Raw genomic sequence first — 24725 nt, 5'->3', positions numbered from 1 at the left:
GTTAAAACTCCATTTCAAGTACTTAAAACCTTTAACGACTTATTTCATTTCATAGGAGGTGGGAAGATTTAAGGAGAAGATAATATTTGTGAAAATGCACTAAAAATAGTTAAATGGTATTAAAAAAAAATCAGTTCATATGTCTGTACAATTTCTGCCCCCCAAAACAAAGATAAGTGCTGGCAGTTGCATCTTTTCATCACTGGAGCCAAAACAAGCATGGCAAAATTACCCACTTCTTCACAAATCTGAGCCACAGACAAAATTACCAGCACGCTAAAATTAAATGGGAAAAGTACCAACAAATGACAAGAGATGAGTTAACATAAGCCTCACTTAGAGCTATTTTGAGAATGCTTCCTTATAGTCATCTCAGGACAAATCTCTCCATAATAGGTTGGGTCTAGACTTCCTCCAGCGCCCTGAAGCCTGGAAGGGTACGGCAATGGCTTCTGGATAAGAGTATATCTACAAGAATGGACAAAAAGATGAAGTGAACTGATACATGTTTTAAGACTTTTCCTTAAATAGACAGGGCAAGCCACAGAGGTGATGGGGTCAGCATAGTGGAAAGGCCTCAGGTATTAGGATAGGACAGACCTGGTTTCAGTCCTGACTCTGCCACATACTGACAGGGCAAGTCAGTTTTTCCATCAGATTTTCTTCTTCTACTAAGTGAAGAATAATACTATGTACTTCAAATGAATACTCTTTTGATTAAAAGAGAGAAGGTAGGTAAAACACCTGGCACATAAGAGTGCTTAATAAGTAACAGGAGGCTAGCCAAAAAAAAAAAAACACCAAAAAAACCCAACAACTCCTCCCAAACAAATAATTTCAAGACTTCTATTCAAATTTGGAGGCCTATCCCCTACAGTAATGGTTCTCAAATGGGGAGACTCTGCCCCCAGGAGGCATCTGACAATGTCTGGAGACATTTTTGGTTGTCACAACTGAGAGATGCTGGCATCTAGTGGGTAAGACCGAGGATGCTGCTAAACATCCTACAAGGTACACAACAGTCCAGCCCAAAACTGAAAAGTCCAGAGCAAGCATTCTTTGGTACTCAATCCAAGTAAGACACTTCACCCTTCTCATCCTTAGTTTTCTTACCAGCAGTATAGGAACAAACTGATCTGTGCTCCCTATACCACCGGGCTCCCGGGGGATCAAACAGAGTAAATGATGACGGACACTGCCAATATATCATCACACCTTTCACAATGAATGCAGAAGCACACACTTGCTGGGCAAAGAGAGCAGCACTCATGTATTGAGGCAGGGGGACCACAGCAGGTGGAACTCTTTCTTTGGGAATGCCGCCATTTAAAGAGGACCTCTTCCCGATCTTCTTCTACAAAGCTGGGCTGGAGCTGGGGAGCTCTCATGAATAGTGAGGGAACAGGAACGTCCAGCCCAAAACCGTGCTCCACAGCAAGCATTGAGAGAGAGAGGGAGCATGGAAAGTGGGTAGGAAAACCATAGGCCTATCAAAGAGGAGCTAACAGATGTTAGGAAGTGAGACATTGATAGCTTGGTGTCTTAGACTACTTGGAATGCCTGAGAGGCTTAAATAAGAGAAATTGATTTTCTGATTGTTCTGGAGGATGGAAGTTCAAGATCAAGATTCCAGCAGGGTTTGGTTTCTGGTGAGAGCTCTTTTCCTGGCTTGCAGATGGTTACCACCTTGCTATGTCCTCACGTGGGAGGCCAGTTATGTGTGAGAGAGAGATCGCACTCTTCCTCGTGAACAAGGCCACCAATTCTATTGGATTCAAGCTCCAATTCTACCCTATGACCTCATTTAACCTTAATCACTTCTAAGGGCCCTATCTCCAAACAGTCACGTAGAGGGTGAGGGTTTTAACATGTGAGTTTGGGGAGAGGAGAGGTGCACAATTCAATCAATACCACTTGGGCACACTTCAGATGCAGCCAAGGTATCACTATGGCCTCAAGAAGGAAGGACACAGGAATTAATTCACTGCTTTTCTATGGTCAGATTGACTCAATCTTTCCCTTTCCAGCTGTCTTTTCTATGAGATATGTGGTAAATTAACTCCTGCAGCTCTTTCATGTAGGTGCTACTCAGGCATCCTATCAATTTCCAGGGTTCAGGAAGGATACTCCTCCTATTTGTGCCCCAGTCCTCAAATATCAGGTCATGCATTTCCAACAATGACTAACCAGTCACTTGAGGCATGGTTCTCAACTTTGGGATTTTTAAAAAAAGCTCAACCATCCCCCAGACCAATTCAGTCAGAATCTTTGTGGAGAATCTCTACCAAAAACCAATGGTGATTTTTAAATTTCAAATAATTCCAGAAAGCAGACAAAGTCTAAGACCCCACTGATCACAGAATGGTATGTGTGTGTCCCATCCCCTTCTCCTCGCATTCCAATTCAGTTGGTCTACAGTGGGACCCAGTATTCTGTATTTTTAAAACAATTACCCATCTGATTCTAATGAGCAGCCAGGTTTAGGATAGATTACTACCTTCCTGAAGCTAAACTGCCTATTCCCACCTATAACTATTCATCTCTGTGGCTATACATAAGCTCTACAGATGCAGATTTTATTTCCTTCCTCCTCCTTGTGGCACACCATTTTGGGGACAGCCCTTCACACGCACCAAAGGCAATAAAGGAGGAGAGAGTTTTCTGAAAACATGAGGGAAAGCAGCAGGAAAAACCAAATGGGGACTAAAAAAAGTTTGTGCAGTTTCAGGAGGGAGAAAGCAAAAACTAGTGAAAGATAACGAAAGGGTGGGAATGTAGGTAGAGAGATGAGGTCACGGGAATAAAAATGGGCCTGGCAGGATCCAATAGCAAATTAATAAACACGCAGTAAGTCAACAGCCCCAGAAGTTAGAGGTGGGTCTTTGGGCAAAAAAAGATAAGGGGCAACAGTATCTTCTGGTGTAGCACCCCTATCCCAACCTCATCCATCTTTACTCTTACTTTTTATCAATATTTTTCTTTCTTTTTTTTTTTTTTTTAAGATTTTATTCATTTATTTGACAGAGAGAGACACAGCAAGAGAGGGAACACAGGGAGGGGAGCAGCCAGGGAGAGGGAGAAGCAGGATCCCCGCTGAGCAGGGAGCCCGATATAGGGCTCGATCCCAGGACCCTGGGATCATGACCCAAGCTGAAGGCAGATGCCTAACAACTGAGCCACCCAGGTGCCCCTATCAATACTTTTCTCAGGGAAGAATGTCACGGGCTCATTCACACCAAGCTACAAGGGTATTTTAATAGGGGGTGCCTGGGTGGCTCAGTGGGTTAAAGCCTCTGCCTTCGGCTCAGGTTCTCTCTCTGCCTGCCTCTGCCTACTTGTGATTTCTCTCTCTCTCTGTCAAATAAAAAAAAATAAAAATAAAAAAAATAAAGAGTATTTTAATAGGTGCAATGACAATAAACCCAAAGCACAGGTTAGAAAAGAGGGAATTTCAGGCACATTTACTGAATGGGGAGGGACACCTACCATCACACCACCCCTCCCTGAATCCTGGTGGCTGTGAACTACGCTGTCCACTGTTCTATAACACTAACATAAAAATAGGGTGTATTATCAGCATCCACACAACCTGATGAAACCTCAAAGCTGACAGAAAGGTCACATCATAGATTTGAAAAACTTTAGGGAAAGTTTTGCAGCCTATATACATCACCAGCCATGGATGTTCATTTTTCTTTTTATTTATTTATTTGACAGACAGAGATCACAAGTAGGGAGAGAGGAGGAAGCAGGCTCCCTGCCGAGCAGAGAGCCCGATGTGTGGCTGGATCCCAGGATGTGGGATTATGACCTGAGCCGAAGGCAGAGGCTTTAAACCACTGAGCCACCCAGGCGCCCCTTGGATGTTCATTTTTCTTATTGATTGAAAGTCAGGCACTTGGATTCTAAGTCAAACCTTTCTCTTATACTTTCTGTGTAACTCTGTCATATTATTTTTTCCTTTACCGTCTCTATCAGTAAAACAGGAAAATCTCAAGGATAATCTGATTGAATTCAGTCCACGGAAGCAAAAGTAGGAGGAAAGAAAAAAGGAAGGAAAGAGATCAAAAAGAGTCTTAAGAAATATATTTTTTAAGTATTTCCTTCATAGAAAAACTAAATGTGTTTTGAATTAGTTACTACTCAGAAAATATAGAAAATGAATCTATCACAGAAGAAAAGACATATATATTTTAGTGAAAACAGTGTAGTCCTTACCTTATCGTTTAGAAGCGGTTTGATCTCTGTGAGTTGAACATCCTGAAGTTCATCCATGAGGACAGATGAGAGCAGGGGATTCTCAAGAATAGATCAGTAACTCTGAAACAGAAGAAAATGAAGTAAAGAAAGAGACTTAAACTAGAAGTTGAAAACACAATAGTCTCACTAGGTCCCTTCATTCAAATACTAGAGCTTAGTATGTGTCATACACTGCTCAGGATGCTGAAGACAAAGGAAACTAAATAGTCAAGGCAGACAGACTTTAAAGTGATCTCTGCCTCCTATTCCTATTCATACCCTTGCATAACCCCCTTCCTACCACTGAGGGTAGGTGGGACCCCTGGCTTGCTTTTAACCAAAATGGCAAGTGATGGAATGTACACAAGTAGCTGTACATGATGATATTATATAATGTTTTAACATCCATCTTGCTGAAAAACACACTTTCCTTTGCTAGCTTTGAAAAAGCTGGCATGTTGTGAAGAGGGCCACATGGCAAGGAACTGAGGACGGTCTCCAGCCAAAAGAGTAAGAAACCAAGACCTTTAGTCTAACAACTTGCGAAAACTGACTGCTGCCAATAACCATGTGAGCTGGAAGTGGATCGTTCCTCAATCAAACCTCAGATGAGAAAATAGCCCTGACTAACAACTTCGACTTACAGACTTGCACAAGACTGGTAAACCCATGCCAGATTCCCAACCCCCAGATATTGTCAGGTAATAAATGTGTGTTGTGTGTTGTTCTAAGTAAATTTGTGGTAGTATTTTTTTTTTAATTAATACAGTAGTCTTTGCCCTTCTGCAGTGTCCAGTTTAGTTACTGAAGATGTATAGCTAAGAGTACAACATGCTCAATGTTACGCTTCAAGAAATAACAGTTTGGGAGGAAGGATTAAGAGGGAAACAAAAATTGAAGGCTAACGCTAGGATGAGGCCCTGATTAAAGAATGAGAATGAAAGAGGGAGATGAGGGGCACCTGGGTGGCTCAGTGGGTTAAGCCTCTGCCTTCAGCTCAGGTCATGATCTCAGGATTTGGGGATCAAGCCCCACTTCGGGCTCTCTGCTCAGTGGGGAGCCTGCTTCCCCCACTCTCTCTCTCTGCCTGCCTCTCTGCCTACTTGTGATCTCTGTCAAATAAATGAATAAAATCTTTAAGAAATAAAATAAAGAAAGGGGGAGATGAACCAAGGCTAAACTCATTAGCCTTTACTTGGGGAATCACAACAGTGGATGGAGAGTATGAGAGCCAGCTTCCAAGATGGCCTCCAAATAACTCAGTGATCCCTGACTCCTAATATTTGCAGTCATGTAGTCTCCGATCCAAATAAATCAGGGGTGTGTAACATAATAAAATATGGCAGAGGCAACAATCTATAACTTCTGAGGCTTTGTCATAAATGGCATAGCTTACGCTTCAAGACGTCATAGTCTTCACGTATTAGTTCTGGGGGACGCCAGCTATGGTATTGTGAAGCATATCAAACAGTCCTCTGGGGAGGCCTATGCCAAGAGGAATCATCTTGCCAGTACCAGCCTGCCAGCCATGTGAGTGAGCTATCTTGCAGAGGGATCTTCCAGCCTCAGTCAAGACCTCAGATGACTGCAACCCCAGAGATATGACTACAACCACATTGGAGACTCTGAGCTGAACCACCTTACCAAGCCACCACTGGAATTCCCGACCAATGGAAAGTATAAATAATAATAGTAATTCTGTTTTGGAGTGATTTGTCTTATAGCAAAAGATAACTAACACAGAGAGGGAGAAGACAGGGAAACAGTTCTAGGAGAGGAGAGTAGTTGGAGAGGAGGAGACAGGGTAATGAGTCATGAAGCCTTACTCCATCCCACTGGACAGGGAGTCATGGGGAGAGGCTGCAAATACTGGATATTACAGACAAGTGACTCCCCTCCAGACTTTAAAGGCCCAGGTTCCCCCTCTGCCTTGGTCATGAACTCGTAAGTCAGGAAAAATGCTAATTAAGTAAGTTGGGGATATAGCTATTACCACTTACTGAGTGCCAGTGTGCAAAGCATTATGGAAGATTAAAAAAAAGGCCCCTGCATTCCACCAGCTCACTAAAGAGTAGAGATGACAGCTAGCTATAAAACTAACTACAAAATGAGAAGTAAAAATAAGGGCCATAATAGTTCAAAGAAGGGGAGCCTGCGTGGCTCAGTGGGTTAAAGCCTCTGCCTTTGACTCAGGTCATGATCCCAGGGTCCTGGGATCGAGCCCCGCATCAGGCTTTCTGTTCAGCAGGGAGTCTGCTCCCCCGCCCCCCTGTCTGCCTCTTCACCTACTTGTGATCTCTCTCTCTCTCTGTGTCAAATAAATAAATAAATAAGATCTTAAAAAAAAAAATAGTTCAAGGAAGAAACAATTATTTCTGATTGGTGACAATCACAAAAGCCTTCATAAAATATTAGTCTACTATATTAATTCATTTTTCTGTTTTTCCCTCCAGACATAGGATTACAGGGCTTTGATTTACTTAGCTATGGAGAAGGTATAGATTCTAGGCTACCTTTTAGCTATTACTGACCAATACACCAAAATAAATTCTGCTTCCAACTGTGACTACATGAGAACAAACTAACAAAAGCCTTTTTATCATTCCTCCTAAGAACCCAGAGGACGCCAATCAAGAAACTCCTCAAACACGGATCCCACAGGCCAATCACGAGCATCCCAAACATCTGTGCCACTTAACAGAGCACAAACCTGATGGTATTTAACCTCCAAAAGAACATGGTTCTTTTTCTCAGTTGCCAGGGATCCTATAATCTTTTTTTTTTTTTTTTAAGATTTTATTTATTTATTTGACAGAGAGAGTCAGCATAGGCAGGTAGAGCGGCAGGCAGATGCTGAGGGAGAAGCAGGCTCCCTGCTGAGCAAGGAGCCCGATGTGGGACTCGATCCAAGGAGGCTGGGATCATGACCCGAGCCAAAGGCAGCTGCTTAACCAACTGAGCCACCCAGGTGTCCCAGGGATCCTATAATCTTAAGTGAGCTACTGAATGGCCAGAAGCTGAATTTTTTAAAGATTTATTTATTTGATAGAGAGAGATCACAAGCAGGCGGAGAGGCAGGCAGAGAGAGAGGGGGAAGCAGGCCTCCCGCTGAGCAGAGAGCCCGATGTGTGTCTCGATCCAGGACCCTGAGATCATGACCCTAGCTGAAGGCAGAAGCTTATACCACTGAGCCACCCAGGTGCCCCCAGAAGCTGAATTTTTATTTTATTTTGTTTTTATACCACATACATTTCTTTTTTATTTTATTATTATTTTTTAAAGATTTTATTTATTTATTTGACAGGCAGAGATCACAAGTAGGCAGAGAGGCAGGCAGAGAGAGAGAGAGAGATGAAAGCAGGCTCCCTGCTGAGCAGAGAGCCTGATGCTTGGCTCAAACCCAGGACCCTGGGGTCATAACCTAAGCTGAAGGCATAGGCTTTAACCCACTGAGCCACCCAGGTGCCCCTACTTTATTTTTTTTTAAGATTTTATTTACTTACTTAACAGAGAGAGAGCACAGGCAGGGGGAGCAGCAGAGGGAGAAATAGGCTCCCTGATGAGCAGGGACCCTGGGATCATGACCTGAGCTGAAGGAAGACACTTAACTGACTGAGCCATCCAGGCACCCCTACCATGTACATTTCATAAGGGAATGAGGTGGCTTGAATCTTTTGTCACAAATCTCAGCTGGTATTTGCAATTCTCTTACAATACCACATTGACCCAATTAACCCAAAATACTGGCCTAACTGAGATCTATATTCGTGTGTTTATTTTTATTTTTATTTTAAAAGACTTATTTATTTATTTGAGAGAGAATGCATACAAGCAAGAGGAGCAGGCAGAGGAAGAGGGAACCTCAAGCAGACTTTGTGCTGAGCATAGAAGCCCATTGAGGTCTCCATCTTATGACCCTGAGATTGAAACCAAGAGTCTAATGCTTAACCAACTAAGCCACCCAGGCGCCCCTAGTTGTGTGTTTATTAATCACGCTATAAACTATGGTTACTTTTCATTTGGATATCACCGTTTACCAGTAATTTAAAATGGCAATTTTAAAGTTCTTTTTCCTATTATAAAGATAGTATGTGTTCACTTTAGGAAATGTGAAATCCCAGAATAATAAAAAGATATTTTACTCACAGTCCTTCTATCTAAAGACAAGGACTGTTAACATTTTAGTCTATTTCCACTTGTTCTTTTTTCCATGTAAAGTGGTGGTTTCCTGAAATTACTTTCCAATCCACCCACTTTATTCCCACTTTAATTCACTCACTTGAAAGCAGACCCTTGCAAGATGATAATTATTCAAAAGTAACTCCGCATGGAGAGATCTGTCAAGACACCACAGGGACAGAAAGCCAGAGGTGTCCTCAGTTCCAAAGTGACTGGCATTCATCTAGTGTTCTATGCATTTTCTTAAAGATGAAGAAAAATGCAATGTTTGTGCCAGGAGAAACACTTAAGCAAGGGCACAAATTAAATGAGAAGCCTGTCCCTATCAGCTGGGCCAGATACAGAAAATGCAGAGCAGTGAACTGTTCCAATATGACTTGGGAACTGGCAACAAGACAGTAGATGTTTACCTTCCACGTTATAGGGGACCTACTGCATTCCTCCACAGATTCAATTTTTGCTCAGTTCTCATTGTCCCAAGCCACTGCCAAAGAGGGATTTTATAACACCTATAAGAAAACTAAGATCACACAGTGGAAAACTCCATCTCCAGATCTCTCAGCTACACAGACTGACTCCCTCCTGGGGATCTTTAAAGTCTGCAGTTCCCTCATCTGCATAAATGACGGGGCTGCTAGATCCCATCCTGGTAATAATGGCTACTAATATTCCTTTTTTCTTCAAGTAGACTCCATGCCCAGCGTGGAGGCCAACATGGAGTCTGAACTCACAACTCTGAGATCAAGATCTGAGCTGCAATCAGGAGTTGGACGCTTAACTGAACGTAGCACCCAAGCACCCCAGGGCTACTAATATTCTTATAAAGCTGGTAAAGATTTTATAAGCTGCAGTAGATAACAAAATGTTCATCCTCTTTCCCAGTTGTAGGAGGCAGAGGGCTGACAAGTAAAAACCAGCCATCCTCAAACTGAGGCAGTGAACCGGGTACCAAATGGCTGGAGAATGAAAGGGGAAAGTGTAATTCCTACTCTGTGCCGGGAATTATACTCTAAATACCCTACATTTAATCCTCCTAACAATCCTCTCAGGCAGATATTTTCATGTCTTAGTTTAGAGATGATAAATTTAGGCTTAGAGAAGTTAAGTAACACTTCCATTATCTCCCATCTATGTAAGTAATAGAGCAAGAATGTTAAAACCTTTGCTTTCCCCACTATCATAATGTCTGTGCCAGGGCCCATGTACTGGTTGTAGGACCTGGGGCAAATTTCTTCCTCTCTACCAAGGCACCTCCTTGAAGTAAAGGTAGTAGAAGCCTAGACCAATCCTATACCACCATTGACTTGGAAGCCAGACTGAAGGTTTGAGTCAGCCATATCAGAACAAGAACCCTCACTATCTCAGTAGTTGGCTAAAAACAAGGAGAACATGGAATGAGGAGGGATAAGAAAATAAAATTCCAGCTATTACTTGGTAACCAGTTTCAGAAACAAGAGTTATTTCTTGTTTGTTATTAGAACAGTGTGCCTCGGGGCACCTGGGTGGCTCAGTCATTAAATGTCTGCCTTTGGCTTGGATCATGACCCCAGGGTCCTGGGGTCGGCCCCTTATCAGGGATCCCTGCTCAGCAGGAAACCTGACTCTCCCTCTCCTACTCCTGCCCCTGCTCTCCCTGCTTGTATTTCCTCTCTAGCTGTTTCTGTCAAATAAATAAAATCTTTTAAAAAAATAAATAAAGGGGCGCCTGGGTGGCTCAGTGGGTTAAGCCTCTGCCTTCGGCTCAGGTCATGATCTCAGGGTCCTGGGGTTGAGTCCCGCATCGGGCTCTCTGCTCAATGGGGAGCCTGCTTCCTCCTCTCTCTCTCTCTCTCTCTCTCTGCTTGCCTCTCTGCCTACTTGTGATCTCTCTCTCTCAAATAAATAAATAAAATCTTTAAAAAATAAAAAATAAATAAAAACGTCAATGTACAGACAATCACCTGGGGATCTTGTTTAGGATCTTAGCTAATCAGTTTGGAATGATGACAATCCAATATGTGACCTCATTAGCTGACAAGGAAAGAACATCTGAGTTGAGGAAGTGAGTATCTGAAAGGTTTGATTATCAGCAACAATCCTTAATAGAGATGAGGATGGGGTTGAGAAAGACTCTATTCATCTAATTTCATCCTGCCTATTCCCAAAAGGATTTCAGTAAATTAAATAGGATTTTATTTTTTTTATTTTTTTAAAAAAGATTTTATTTATTTATTTGACACAGAGAGAGATCACAAGTAGGCAGAGAGGCAGGCAGAGAGAGAGGAGGAAGCAGGCTTCCCACTGAGCAGAAAGCCCGATGCGGGGCTTGATCCCAGGACGCTGAGATCATGACCTGAGCCAAAGGCAGAGGCTTAATCCACTGAGCCACCTAGGCGCCCCTTAAATAGGATTTTTTTTTTCTTAAGTAGGATTTTTAAAAGATTCAACAACTCACACAAACTAGAAGGGAAATATGCTAGAAAAGAGAAGAGTTTAGTAGTTTGCTACAGAAATCCTAGCTGAAAGGTGACAAGTGTGATCACAGGAAAAAAAAAAAAAAAGAGGAAAAGGGAGCTCTGGGATAAAGTTGGTAAAAATAGCATATGGTCAGGAAAAAGTCAGATTTTTCCAAGGTTTTCAGTTAGAAGGATAAAGAATAATGGTGCAATGGGGGAGCTGAGAAGCAATAACAGAGAAACTGATGAAAAAAAAAATCAATGTAGAATCAGAATTAGTATTTGGACCTCTAAGAGACCTGAGCATAGGCAGGAGTGAGTTAATGCGGAATACCCACAGGCACTTACTAAACTAGAGATGAGGAGGAGCTGCAGGCCCTGGACTCTTCTTTAAGACAACTTAGTGATGGGAAAGAAAGCAGAACCAGGGGGTGTCTGGGTGGCTCAGTTGGTTAAGCATCCGACTGTTGGTTTCAGCCCAGATTATGATCTCAGGGTCATGAGATGTAGCCCAGCATTGGGCTCTGCACTCAGTACAGATTTTGCTTGAGATTCTCTCCCTCTCTCCACCCCCAACCCCACTCAAGTATGCAGGCTCCCTTTCTCTCTCTCTCTCAAATAAATAAGAAAGAAGGAAGGAAAGAAAGAGAGAACCGATCAGTAAGACACAAAGGGAAACAAAGGCTCAGAGAGGGGTCCCTTGGTTGCTTAGTCGTTAGGCATCTGCCTTCGTCTGAGGTCATGATCCTAGGGTCCTGGGATCGAGCCCCATACTGGGCTCCCTGTTCCGCAGGAAGCCTGCTTTTCCCTCTCCCACTCCCCTTGCTGTGTTCCCTCTCTTGCTGTGTCTCTGTCAAATAAATAAAATCTTAAAAAAAAAAGTTCAGAGATACAAGTAGAAAAGCAAAAATATGATGTCAAAGAAGTCAAGGGGAGAAGTGAGATTTATATGGAAGAGGAGGAGAATTCTAATGCTGGGAGGGGAAGGTGAAGGATCAGGACTAGAAAGGACCATTATCTTTTTTTTTTTAATTTTTAAAAAAGATTTTATTTATTTATTTGACAGAGAGAGAGAGAGCAGGGAGAGTGGCAGGCAGAGTGAGAGGGAGAAGCAGTCTCTCCACTGAGCGGGAAGCCCAATGTGGGGCTCAATCCCAGGACCCTGGGATCATAACCTGAGCTGAAGGCAGCCTCTTAAATGACTGAGCCACCCAGGTGCCCCAGGACCATTATCTTCTGACAGCAAAAATCTAGGAAAAATGAGATTCAGTTCTCCATGCTAAAAACTCCATGACTATGTATATCACATTGTAAAAATATAGAAACTGGTACTTCTGAAGTGCAAGCAAAAATGTTCCCAGGATGGCTAGGAAAGACACCACCCTTCTCTGATATTCAGAGACAGCACTGAGAAGGCCTTTAAAGATCATCAACACTTACAGACTTAGGCATCTGGGTGGTTCAATGGGTTAAAGCCTCTGCCTTTGGCTCAGGTCATGATCTCAGAGTCCTGGGATCGAGCCCTGCATTGGGCTCTCTGCTCAGCAGGGAGCCTGCTCCCCCACCTCTGCCTACTCGTGATCTCTGTCAAATGAACAAATGAAATCTTAAAAAAAAAAAGACAACAGGCTTAATTTTTGCATTACAACTCAAAAAGTAAACAGAGAAAAGTGTAGGGGCTCTGGCTGAAGTGGTGGTGAGACTGCTAGGGCTTGGCAGAACACAGTTTAAAGTCCAACAATATAGTGCAAACTTTGTTTACTCAGAAAAAATGGATACCCATGTTCTTCCAGTTTGAGAAAGAGCATATAAACACATCAAATGTGGACTCTGGACCTAGGTGGGGCCCTACTTGGTTGAGTGGCACTGGGCAAAGCATTTTCCCTTTCCAGGTCCCAGCTTCCTCATCAGTTAAGGGAAGAGACTGGGTAGGGTGACCTTTTTGGCTCCTGACAGGACTGACATTCTGTGACCCAGAAGCTCCCTTTAATACAGTACTTTACATTATTACCCAGAGTGAGGATTCCTCTATCCCTCAACTCTTCGGTTCTTATTACAATCCTAAGAGACCTACCCTCCCATTACCAACTTGATGAGGTTTAAACAACTAGCTGAAGGTCACTCAGCAAATCAGCAGAAAGGTGCACCCAGGCTGATCCTAGGGGCATTAAGGCTCTAAGACTTTTATCTCACCCCACACTGTGTCCATTTTGTCAAAGAAAACTCACCAAGATTTGCAGTGCTTAAAAAGCATTGCTTTGTTCCTTGAAAAAGACAATAAGGGACTACACATAGTTCTGGCTAAACTACACGCTGTCATGACTTGTAGCTTGCCCCATGACCACAGTAACTTGTCTGGCCTTCATTAGGCTTTGCCAGGATGTACTGACACCAGGTCACTAGTTGGCATTCTAAGGGAAGAGTCAATCACTTCGGGTTTTGGCAAGACTACAGACAGGCAACCAAAACAGAATGAAGGCAACAAACAAAGGAGGCTTACTGAGGAGAATGAGCTGGAAGGGGTCAGCTGGTGCTGAAGAAGTTACAGCTGAAAAGCTGCAGGAAGTGAGAAGGTAGCCAGTGGTGCTTCTACAGCAAGCTGACTCACATTCCTTCTTTTTACATATAAACCACTGTCTGAATGGGTAATTATTATAGCACCTCGCAATTACAAAGCACCTTTACATCTAATATCTTGTTGGATTATTAGGATCGCACTGTGAAATAAAACGCTGGCACACTAGAATCAGCTCTATGACATAGATGAGGACTGTAGGACTGAAAGAGGTAAAATGGACTGAGCAACACAACACAACTAATACATGCAACAGCTAGAACAGAATCCCAACTGTATTCGGATTCCAAATGCTCCCTCTATGCCTTGTACCCCCCCCCTTTGTCACACTGCCTCCCAGGTTATTACAGATGAAAAGACTTGGAGAGTGAAAAGGAGAGAAATTTAGCTGACTGCCTCACTGCATCCACTCCAGCTGAAAAAGACCTTTGATCTCTGGCCCTAAATAACACTGAGCAGTTAGGATTAGGCCACAGTGTAGGATTAAAACCTATGCAGTTAACAAGAAAGGGCAGGTTTGGGGCTGAATTCATCTTCAACCATTAAGTCCACTGGGTAAGAGAGATTAAGTCTATAAACAAATCACTACAGTTCAAAGCAGTATAAACAAAAGCCTGTGAATTGGACAAATTCTCAACCTCAGCACCGCTGACATTTTGGGCCAGATAATTCTTTGTTACAGGGGCTGTCCTGCACACTGTGGACTATTTAGCAGCTCTTCTGGCCTCTACCCACTAGATGCCAGTAACATCCTCCTCAAACCACTGTGACAACCAAAAATATCTCCAGATATTGCCAAATGTCCTCTGAGGGGCAAAATCTCCCCAACTTGAGAACCACTGCTCTAAAGATTACGGAGCTTTAGGGCAAAAGGTCAATCCACAATACAGGTTGTGGATGCTGAGAAGTTTCAAGGAGGAGGTAAAATTTGAACAGGACCTTGAAGAAAGGATTAAATTCCTATAGACAAGGATGAGAGAAAAATTAAAAAAAGAAAGAAAGAAAGAGAGAAAAATTAAAAAAAATTAAAATTAAAAAAAGAAAGAAAGAAAGAAAGAAATTTCAGAAAGTGAGAAGAATTTAAAAGAAGAGAAAGCACAGGTCTGCTAGAAAATGTCCCAGTTTGGGAAGACCAGTAGTTTCCTATTATGAGCAGGAGATAAAGTTAAAAATGCCCATTGGAGTCAGGTCATAGATAGCTATCCAGCTATCCATCAACTGACAGTTTCAAGATATATACACATAATGAGACAGCCGACAATACAAGATATCCACAGATGTTTTAATAGCACATAAGTCAAACCAATGGTATTTCCATGTGTCCCATATCCCCAAGAGGGATAGTGCTTGAGTATCATGTCTTACATTGCATCTAGTGTTCACTGCATTTAGAGTTAAATGAAGTTTGAAACCAGTGTAGAGGAGAAATGAGCAAAGACTAAGATGATCCCAAAGGAAGTTAACAACGATGGGCCTTAAATGGATGTTTTGTATAGCTGAAGGGGAGGAAAGGACATTCTATGTGAGCACATCAAGTTGGGAAAGAAAGAAATGTGAACAACATCCAGGAGACAAGAACCATGTGGCTGGAAAGAAGACAAGCTGGTCAGAACACATGAATTAGACTGTGTGGACAGTAAAGGTTCCTGAAGAACAGAATGACACAGTTGTTTAAAACATGGTCATCTTGTCCAGTTGTTCTCTTAGCTACACATCAGAAACACTGGGAACCTTTGAAGAACATCAATACCCAGGCTCCAACCCTAAAGATACAATTTAATTGGGTGAGGGTAATCCCCAAGTATTGTTTTTAAAGTTCCATGGCGGGGGGGCTCAGTCAGTTAAGCATCTGACTCGGTTTTGGATCAAGTCATGATCTCGTGTTTGTGGGATCCGGCCCTGTGTTGGGCTCATCCACCCTGAGTGTGGAGTCTGCTTCAGATTCTCTCTTCCTCTGCTTCTCTCCCTGCTTGTATGCACGCTCTCTCTCTTTCTCTCTCTCTAATAATTAAATAAAATCTTAAAAAAAAAAAGTTCCATGGGTGATTCTATATGCAGCCAGGGTTGAGAACCACCGGTCTACAGTCAAGCCTTCATCCCCAGATGAGAAAAGAGGCTTAGAAATTTAAGTGATTTGCCTAAATCCACATGACCAACTGAATGTGAGGCTGGGAATGGCACCTGGATTTCTATTCCAGGCTCTAAAAGATATTGCAGTGGACTGGGCTAAATTCAATACTCAGTAAGAAGCACAATTATCTGATGACTTGGCTCTTAAGTTTTGCCAGGGTTAAAGCATAAATTAATCTAAGCATAAAACTACTGACTTAAGCACCCCCCTAAGTGTCTAGAGTAATGGATGTTGGTTTCATTGCTGTCTCCTGGGGGCCCTTAGGAAAGGAAAGGGTCTCAGGAGACTCTCCAGACAGCCAGAAAAACAAGCCAAGCCACCCAGCTCCACAGGAGAAACAATGACTTTTCAAAACACAGCTCACTGCTCCTTTTACTACATAAAGTCTGGGTTACTTTCCACCAGAAGAAATACCCTCAGAGGTGCTATCACATAAGCAAAAGTAGGGGGGAAAGGGAGTGATCAAAGGCAGCCGCTACAGCATGCTAATAGACCCTCATTCTAACAGAAACACTCCTGCTGGTCCTCAGCCCCCGGAAGGGCCATCTGTACAATAGGCCCACCTTCCTGTTGTGTGTCACTCCTAAATTCTGGCATGATAGCAGGTGATACACAGGAGGTTTGCAGAGACTGCCAAGCTGGGAATCTGAGCCTGAGCTGTATAATCACCCTATTCATTTCAGGATACTGGTACAGATAACTACTAGAACAAAGCAACACCCATCAAGAGGCCTTCTTTTAATCCCAGACACCCACCAATCAGCTGAAGCTCTAACACAGTGGTCAGACTAAAGTAACTCTAGAAGCAGAAGCATTTCCTTCTGTCTTCCGCTCTTGAAAGATGCAACTCAGGACACGAGGAAAACTACTGCTGGCAAGGCTCTACATGCTCTTGGGATGGGACCTGGATTCTCATCAGCTATAAGACAGAATCCCTGAAAACAATTTGTTCTTTAAGACAGCCTGAGTGGAAATAAAGGACAAACAAGAGCTATAAGATGTGGTAACTCAATACTCATACTAACCTAATACACTGAACCAGACACCATGATAAGTACTTTATCCATTCACTGTTTCATTTTATTTCCCAACCCATTTATAAGATGGGTACTATAATCTCTGCTCACTTTACAGATGAAGATACTGAGGCTTGAAGTTTTGTAATATGCTGAAGGCCACGTAGCTAGAATTTGAACCTGGAAGATTTGAACTTGAACATCCTGTATCTAAAGGTTGGGCAGACCTCCATAACCAACTTTTCCCACTCGATGCCAACTAATCATTAATTCTCCTAATTTTTTTAGGTTTGGATACCAGAGTTTACTAGGATCTTAATGACAAAAGAAGCACCATACAATGTTTAGGTATTATGATTATGATCATTATTACTTTAATAGGAGAACCCTGAAACCTGCCTGTATCTGAAAAACAATCTATCCTATCCGATCTAATCACCCAGAGTTATATTTTAGTTAACACTCTGTTAAAACTATGTCCCAACACAAAGACTCAAAAGAAGTGATATCCACAAAAGTTTAAAAATGGCAGGAGGAGTCCTGTCTCCAGTTTTCTCAACTGCAGAAATAAAGAGACAATAAACCTGATTCCCCTCTTCTCCTCTGCCAAGTATTACTGTTTCACACAAAATGGCTTCTGAGCTAAAACCTCATAATTTACAAAAGTATTCAACTTTTATCCATAAGTTGAAGGTACAGGCTTAAAAATGTTCAAGCACTGTAAGGATAAAACTGTCATTTTTAATAAACAACTATGTCTGTTTTGAGAAACCAAATATTTCTAGGAAGATTACTGTATGACAATTACCAATTAAAGATTTTTTTTTTTTTTTTTATTTGGCAGAGAGAGATTACAAGTAGGCAGAGAGGCAGGCAGAGAGAGAGAGAGGAGGAAGCAGGCTCCCTGCTGAGCAGAGAGCCCGATGCGGGACTCGATCCCAGGACCCTGAGATCATGACCTGAGCCGAAGGCAGCGGCTTAACCCACTGAGCCACCCAGGCGCCCGACAATTACCAATTAAATGAAAAGCTGACAAGACTTCGAATCTTACGATTCAGTATAAATAGGAAGCAACTTCATACAGTTCCATACAGCTCCGTACAATTTTCCTTACCCTGATTTATCGCATTAATGAGAGTTTAGGCTATCAAACTCATAGATCCTACAACCCAATAACTATGGCCCCCAGGCCTGAAACAGCATTATCATTAATGCAGGGGCACCTGGGTGGCTCAGAGGTTTAACCCTCTGCTTTCAGCTCAGGTCATTGTTTCAGGGTCCTGGGATCGAGCCCTGCATCAGGCTCTCTGCTCAGCAGGGAGCCTGCCTCCCCCCTCTCTCTCTGCCTGCCTCTCTGCCTACTTGTGATCTCTCTCTCTCTCTCTCTCTCTGTGTCAAATAAATAAATAAAAATCTTAAAAAAAAAGATACTGCAAAACCTGTAACAACAAAAAATAAAATAAGAGGTAATAAAATGGAGTGTAAAGAATGGCTGTATCAGAAATTTATACTTGATAAACTGAAAACTCAAATTAGACTGTGGACATTCTTAAGTGGTGAGGGGCTATAATAAAAAATGTAGCCAAAACCTGGGGGAAGCCACCCATTTACTGGGAAATGAATTTTCATTTTCTATATTAAATCTCTGAGGAAGATAAAAAGTACAAGCGCCAAACAAAAAGCTGGGGATTACATTACATTACAACACCTACCCCATATCATATGTTCTTTACCAAGTTTAATAGCACAGCTTGTTTGGTAATGTAATTAGTGTTTATACAGAAGTCACCTCAGAATGCAGTGAGCCACATTTCCCCCAAAGTACACCCCATTCAGCCATCGGCAACAGATATTCATTTAGGACTGATAATATGTCAAACTCTGTGAGGCGTTTTGGAAAACACAATAGAATTATACCATCCCTTCACTTAAGAAGTAAGATGAAGATACAATACCACCCATTTTTGCATTGCATTTTAGACAGTCTCCATATGTCTTAATTTCACATTAATAAAAGAACAACTGATGGCAAAACTGTAGATAAATACAACAAAATTAGCATTGTGATTAAAAATAAAAATTTTAATTTATCAAATAAAGCCCTGAAATCTGGTAAATACCCTCAATCTAGGTTAAGTTTCTGTGTGCTATTATCAGTCTCTTAAAAAGGGAGGGGGAGGGCGCCTGGGTGGCTCAGTGGGTTAAAGTCTCTGCCTTCGGCTCAGGACAGGATCCCAGGGTCCTGGGTACGCACAGGGCTCTCTGCTCGGCGGGGAGCCTGCTTCACCCTCTCTCTGCCTACTTGTGATCTCTGTCTGTCAAATAAATAAATAAAATCTTTTAAAAAAAGGGGGGGGCTGACTTAAAAAGGTCTTTCAGAATAGACAACTTGACACCCAGTTCTGCAATAAACCCAATCAAAATGTTACCAATATCTGAATTTGGAAGTCCTTGACACAGCTTTTCCTTTTATCATCCCTGTTCAGTCTTGTAACATTTTTTTTCTTCCAAAATCTCCATTTGCCCTTTTTCTTTCTATCCTTACTTCCTGCCTGCATTTGCTCATTTACTCATCATTTACCAAATGCCTATCATCTGGCATGCATAAAGCTAGACCCTGTCCTTGCAAAGCTCACATGACATTTTGTAGAACTGTTATCTGCCTATCTCCATGACTGGACTGCAAGCTTTAGCAAAGGTTTTGTATTTCCAGATCCTAGTAGCATCTGGCATACAGTCTAAAAATGTTTATTGTATGACACTAGATTACTTCAGCAAGCTCTTTTTAAATCCATAAATATTTATATCTTCAAAAAGTACTCTTTTCTTCCCTTTTGAAAATACAAAAGAAGTATGCAAAATGCACACACAATGCAAAAGTATCTGAAAGGTTTAGAATACAAGTGAATTCTCCAACCGCCTAAATCTTACTTCCATAAGTGACTACTATTACAGTCTGGAATGTATCTTTCCAGAGCTCTCCTATCCTGGTATATAGAACACATACTCTTACACTTTTTTGGAATAAATTATTTGACAGTTTTTGACTCTACCTTCTCAACTTTCAAATCCAGTTGAAGTTCTGAGTGTTGTCCCTGGATTAAAAGCATCATCATCTGAGAATCTGTTAAAAATACAAATTCCGGGGGCACCTGGGTGGCTCAGTGGGTTAAAGCCTCTGCCTTCAGCTCAGGTCATGGTCCCAGGGTCCTGGGATCAAGCCCCGCATCGGGCTCCCTGCTGAGCAGGGAGCCTGCTTCCTCCTCTCTCTCTGCCTGCCTCTCTGCCTATTTGTGATCTCTGCCTGTCAAATAAATAAATAAAATCTTAAAAAAAAAAAGTAAAATAAAAGCCAAAAGCCAAATGCTCTTTAAAAAACAAAAAACAGGGCGCCTGGGTGGCTCAGTGGGTTAAGCCGCTGCCTTCGGCTCAGGTCATGATCTCAGGGTCCTGGGATCGAGTCCCGCATCGGGCTCTCTGCTCAGCAGGAAGCCTGCTTCCTCCTCCTCTCTCTCTCTCTCTGCCTGCCTCTCTGCCTACTTGTGATCTCTCTCTGTCAAATAAATAAATAAAATCTTAAAAAACAACAACAACAACAACAAAAAAAACAAATTCCCAGGCCCCACTCTGGACCTACTAAATTAGGAACTCTGGAAGTGGAACCCCCCACAATATGGTTTTACTTTTTTTTTTTTTAATTTTTTTTTAAGATTTTATTTATTTATTTGACAGAGAGAAATCACAAGTAGGCAGAGAGGCAGGCAGAGAGAGAGAGAGGGAAGCAGGCTCCTTGCTGAGCAGAGAGCCCGATGCGGGACTCGATCCCAGGACCCTGAGATCATGACCTGAGCCGAAGGCAGCGGCTTAACCCACTGAGCCACCCAGGCGCCCTGGTTTTACTTTTTAATTGCTTAGTAAGCACTATGCCTAATGAGGCTTGAACTCATGACCCAGAGATGAAGAGATATATGCTCTACCGACTGAGCCAGTCAGACACCCCCTAAAATCTGGGTTTTAATCTCTTCAGGTGATTGTAATGCACACTATCACCACCCTACTTCAAAATGCTTTCCTTGTCCTTTTTCATTCTTCCCAACCAATCTGTCAAAGCCCAGAAAGTCCTAACTCCTCCCCATAGTGCTCTCACTACCACAGCTCATGCTGACTCCTCTTGCCTCTCCCCCACCCCTTACCAGCTAACTGGATCACAAATAACCCCTGTGACATACCTAGTTCCTCTACCATACAACTTAACAATTATAGTTACAATTAACAGTTCGTCACTATTCTCCAACAAAACTCCTTAAGGATATGAATCATATTTTTATCTCTTCCTCACCCTCATTCTAAGTATATAAATGGAATTTTAATAGAATCGCTGGTTAACATAAAGATGAATTCACTGATTAATGGATAAAAAGTCTAGAAATTTCAAGTTGTAATCCTCAGTTCTGTGACCTTGGACAAGTTTACTTCTCAGGATGGGGTCCATGAAGGCAAAAAGGATGGACTCAATGACTTGATGCTTCCTTTCAACTTCAGTTGTGTATGATTTTAATTTATTTTATTTTATTTTATTTTTTTTGAGAGAGAGACAGTGACAGAGAGCATGAGAGGCGAGAAGGTCAGAGGGAGAAGCAGACTCCCCAGGAGCTGGGAGCCTGATGCGGGGACTCGATCCTGGGACTCCGGGACTGTGACCTGAGCCGAAGGCAGTTGCTCAACCAACTGAGCCACCCAGGCGCCCCAGTTGTGTATGATTTTATGAAACATCCTATTATACTGTCATATTGCTTGCTTATAATGTTATTATACCAATTTTTAAGACTCGACTTGAGTTACAGCTAAATACGATGTGTTTCCCAGTTAGCTAGTAAGATCTTTTACCAAGAATCATATTTTATTCAACTGTAAATCTTATACCATGCCTTATATACAATAACAGCTTAATGTATTTGCAGGAATTTACTTGGAAAAACTCTTTAAAAAGCTTCATTTATGTAGAAAACCTATACACAGATCTGCTGCCTCCCAAAAAGCCCTCTGAATACTTAACATTGTAAATAATATGAATTGTTTTAAGGAAAAAATTCCGATTACCCTGACAGCATCAGGGGTAGCCAGTCACTTAAGGCAAAAGAATGTAAAAATTCTCACATGTATCTAGGGATAGACTAAAAAGCTGTAAGCCTCAGGCTACCCTACTGCAACATGCAAATAAAAACAACCCTGTACACTTAAGTGGCATATACCAACTCCACTGCTAGGGATAAATAGGATTCTTGATGCAAAATGCTTATGTGCAAATTTACAGAAACAGGGTGCAACGGAGATCTCTGAGTGACAGGTCAGATTCAACCAGAAGTTGAACCTAAAGAAAAGGATAGCAAAGAGAATTTGAAGGGCAAGAAGGAGGAACAGAAGGGCAGCAGGAAAACATCACTCTGAGTAATGAAAAGGAGCAGTGGAAATTCACAGTCTTTACCAACGGCCTACTATGAACCAAGCACTTGGGGCTGCAAAGAGGATTCCTGACCTCAAAGGGCTAATAGTCCTGAGCTTAAGACTAAGCCTCTACTCTACTGTGCCTGTGTGTTTAATTGGGAAAATCAAGCAAGGAAGGCTTCACAGAAAAGGTGGTGGCTTAATGGAGCTTTGAAGTATGTAGGAAGATTTGCTAAGGGAGAAAAAAGACACTTGAGCTAGTTATTTTGGGGAAGAAACATTCACATATTTTTACATCTGTTCCTTTGGGGCTTTAAATCATGGAGGCTTCTTATATTCACCACCACTCTGTCAATGCCTTCTTTCTCTTGCTACTTTATCTTATATACTGAGATGTTCAAGCCAAGTGTTGGAACAGAGCCAAAAAGCCCCAGAATGAGGTGAGTGCTCACCAAATTTGCTCTGTCACCTCCAGATCCAGCCAGCCCAGCTAGCCCAGTCCTGTTCTCCTGGCAGCCAAAAAAGGAAGACTAATTATATCCTCTGGGGGACCAGATTGGGGGTAAAATTTGGATGCAGGCAGACAAGGCTTATCCCTGTTCCGACAGTGAGGTACCAGGGGAGAGCTCCCCTGCCTCCTCAGCCATGAGGTTCTAGTCTGTCTACCTGTGACACGGAGGACGGCTTCCATGGGGGGGGGGCGGTGCAGGAGGGGGAGCTGCATGAAAAAGGGGGACACACTGGATTGGGAATTGCTGAGGTATTAAGTGAGATAATCATCATAAAATGTTTAATATCCCTGGCACACAGCAAGCGTTGGACGAAGGTAAGCTCTTCAACATACTACTATTATTATTACAGTAATACCTCAATTGTACTCCAACAAGATACTGTATACACAGCCTACTTTTATGACGTTGAAGAAGCAACTCCAAAGATGCAAGTGTATTTCAAAAACAGCTCCAGAGACGCAAGTGTATTTCAAAAATTTTTAAAGGTACAAGATCAAATTCCAACTGTAATGGCCTGAGAGCCCGAGACCCTGACTTCAAGAGCTAGCCCTTGCCCCTATCAGGTGCGTGACCTTGGGCATGGCACTTCACCTCTGTGCCTCAGTTTCCTCATTTGTAAAGTGGAGTTAGGAAGCCCCTCCCTCGTACGGTCATCGTGGGGTCCTGCCTGAACATTCCCGCTGACCAGCGTCGTACGCATGCGAGGCGACCTCACCGCCCACCTTTCAAGCCCCCCTGGCTTTGGGACGGCGGGGTAGATGAACGCCCACCCCGAGGCCCACCGACCTCTGCCGCCTGTACGGCAGGAGCGGGAAAGGCGGGCGCGCTTGAGGGGCGTCCCTGAGACCGAGGGGGCCGGGCGCCCGGAGGCTCGACCCCTGCCGCCCGTAAGCTGTCATCGGTAGCTTCGTCGCGAGGCCACGAAGCCCGCGCGCGGGTAGAGGCTGAGGGAGGCCGGGCTGACCCAGGTCCCGCCGGCGGGGAGAGCGGAGGGCGCGGGGTACCCGGAGGAGGCTGGCAGCGCGAGCCACGGGCCCCCGCACGCCGCGGAGATGAGGCGCGGAAGGAGAAAGCACGGGGAGCGACGCCCCCGCAGGCAGCGCCGCGCGCCTCCAGCGGGCCGGGCTCAGGCGCTCACTCACCTGAGGCGCAGGCAACCGCCAGCAGTGCAGCAGCGGCGGCAGCAGCAGCAGCAGCGACGGCGGCTGTGAGAGGGGCGGGGAAGGCTCTGCGGCCGCGCAGGCGCACTGAGGATGCCGGGGCCGCGCAGGCGAGCTGTGCCTACCCCCTCAAGAACTACCGAGAAGATGGTGGTTGAACTGGGAAGGCCCGGCGGCGCCATCTTGGGTGTAGTTTTTCATGTTGCGGAGTCTCCTGGGAGAACCTGAAACTAGCGCTGCCCGGAGGGCGGGGCGTTGAGTGCAGCCTCTGGTCCGCCTCCTCCCCTTCCGCCAAATCACATCCCTAATGAAGCTCTTACTAACCCTTGCAGGTAAAGGAAGTCATCTTCCTTTAACGTGGACCCAGAGATGTACCTAAAAGCGTATAGCCTAGCACAGTGCTTAGCTTGTGGAAGACGCTTACCAAATTCTGGAGGAATGAGCACAGTTAATTGAAGAACTAGAATCCAAGATTCAGGGCTCCTAATTCCCGGTCCTCCATTCTATCACCTCTATTACAACTGCCAGCCACACCATCTCCTTTCTTTGGGTGCCACAAGAGAAATAGAGTTTTGGTGTGTTTTTGTTTTAAGGATGATTACACACATAAGCTTAATGACCCAAAGATATAACACCAAAATATACCGGACATAATTCCCTCTCTGAAAGAGCTTTTGGTAAATGTCACTGACTAAAAATCAATAGTCATAGTCTCAACTAAATTAAGACAAATATTAGGAATGTTACCAAACATGTCGAGGACAGTGACTGTCTATAATAATGTTACTCGTCAAGCACAATTCCTGAAAGAAACTTGGGAAGAGGGGAAACTAAGTTAATCGAGCACAGACTTTTTTTTTTTAAAGATTTTATTTATTTGACAGACAGAGATCACAAGTAGGCAGAGAGGCAGGCAGAGAGAGAGAGGAGGAAGCAGGCTCCCTGCTGAGCAGAGAGCCCAATGTTGGGCTCAATCCCAGGACACTGGGACCATGACCTGAGCCGAAGGCAGAGGCTTTAACCCACTGAGCCA

The 24725-nt window shown here is 43.2% G+C and overlaps 1 protein-coding gene across 3 annotated transcripts in view; it reads right to left on the bottom strand.

The window, feature by feature from the left end:
- The window catches only part of NDRG3 (NDRG family member 3), a 79276-nt gene extending 55541 nt beyond the window's left edge, over positions 1–23735 (bottom strand). For all 3 annotated transcript variants that reach the window (XM_044263083.1, XM_044263086.1, XM_044263085.1), the window contains exons 1-2: positions 23675–23735; positions 4219–4320 (exon numbers count right to left, since the gene is read on the bottom strand). In XM_044263083.1, the coding sequence (XP_044119018.1) occupies positions 4219–4275 (57 nt within the window). In that variant the 5' untranslated portion in view covers positions 4276–4320; positions 23675–23735. The remainder of the gene's footprint in view (positions 1–4218; positions 4321–23674) is intronic.
- Between the last annotated feature and the right edge of the window lie 990 nt (positions 23736–24725).

Source organism: Neovison vison, chromosome 8 (assembly GCF_020171115.1).
Source record: "Neovison vison isolate M4711 chromosome 8, ASM_NN_V1, whole genome shotgun sequence".
Lineage (NCBI taxonomy): Eukaryota > Metazoa > Chordata > Mammalia > Carnivora > Mustelidae > Neogale > Neogale vison.
This window is presented reverse-complemented; position numbering and strand designations above follow the sequence as displayed.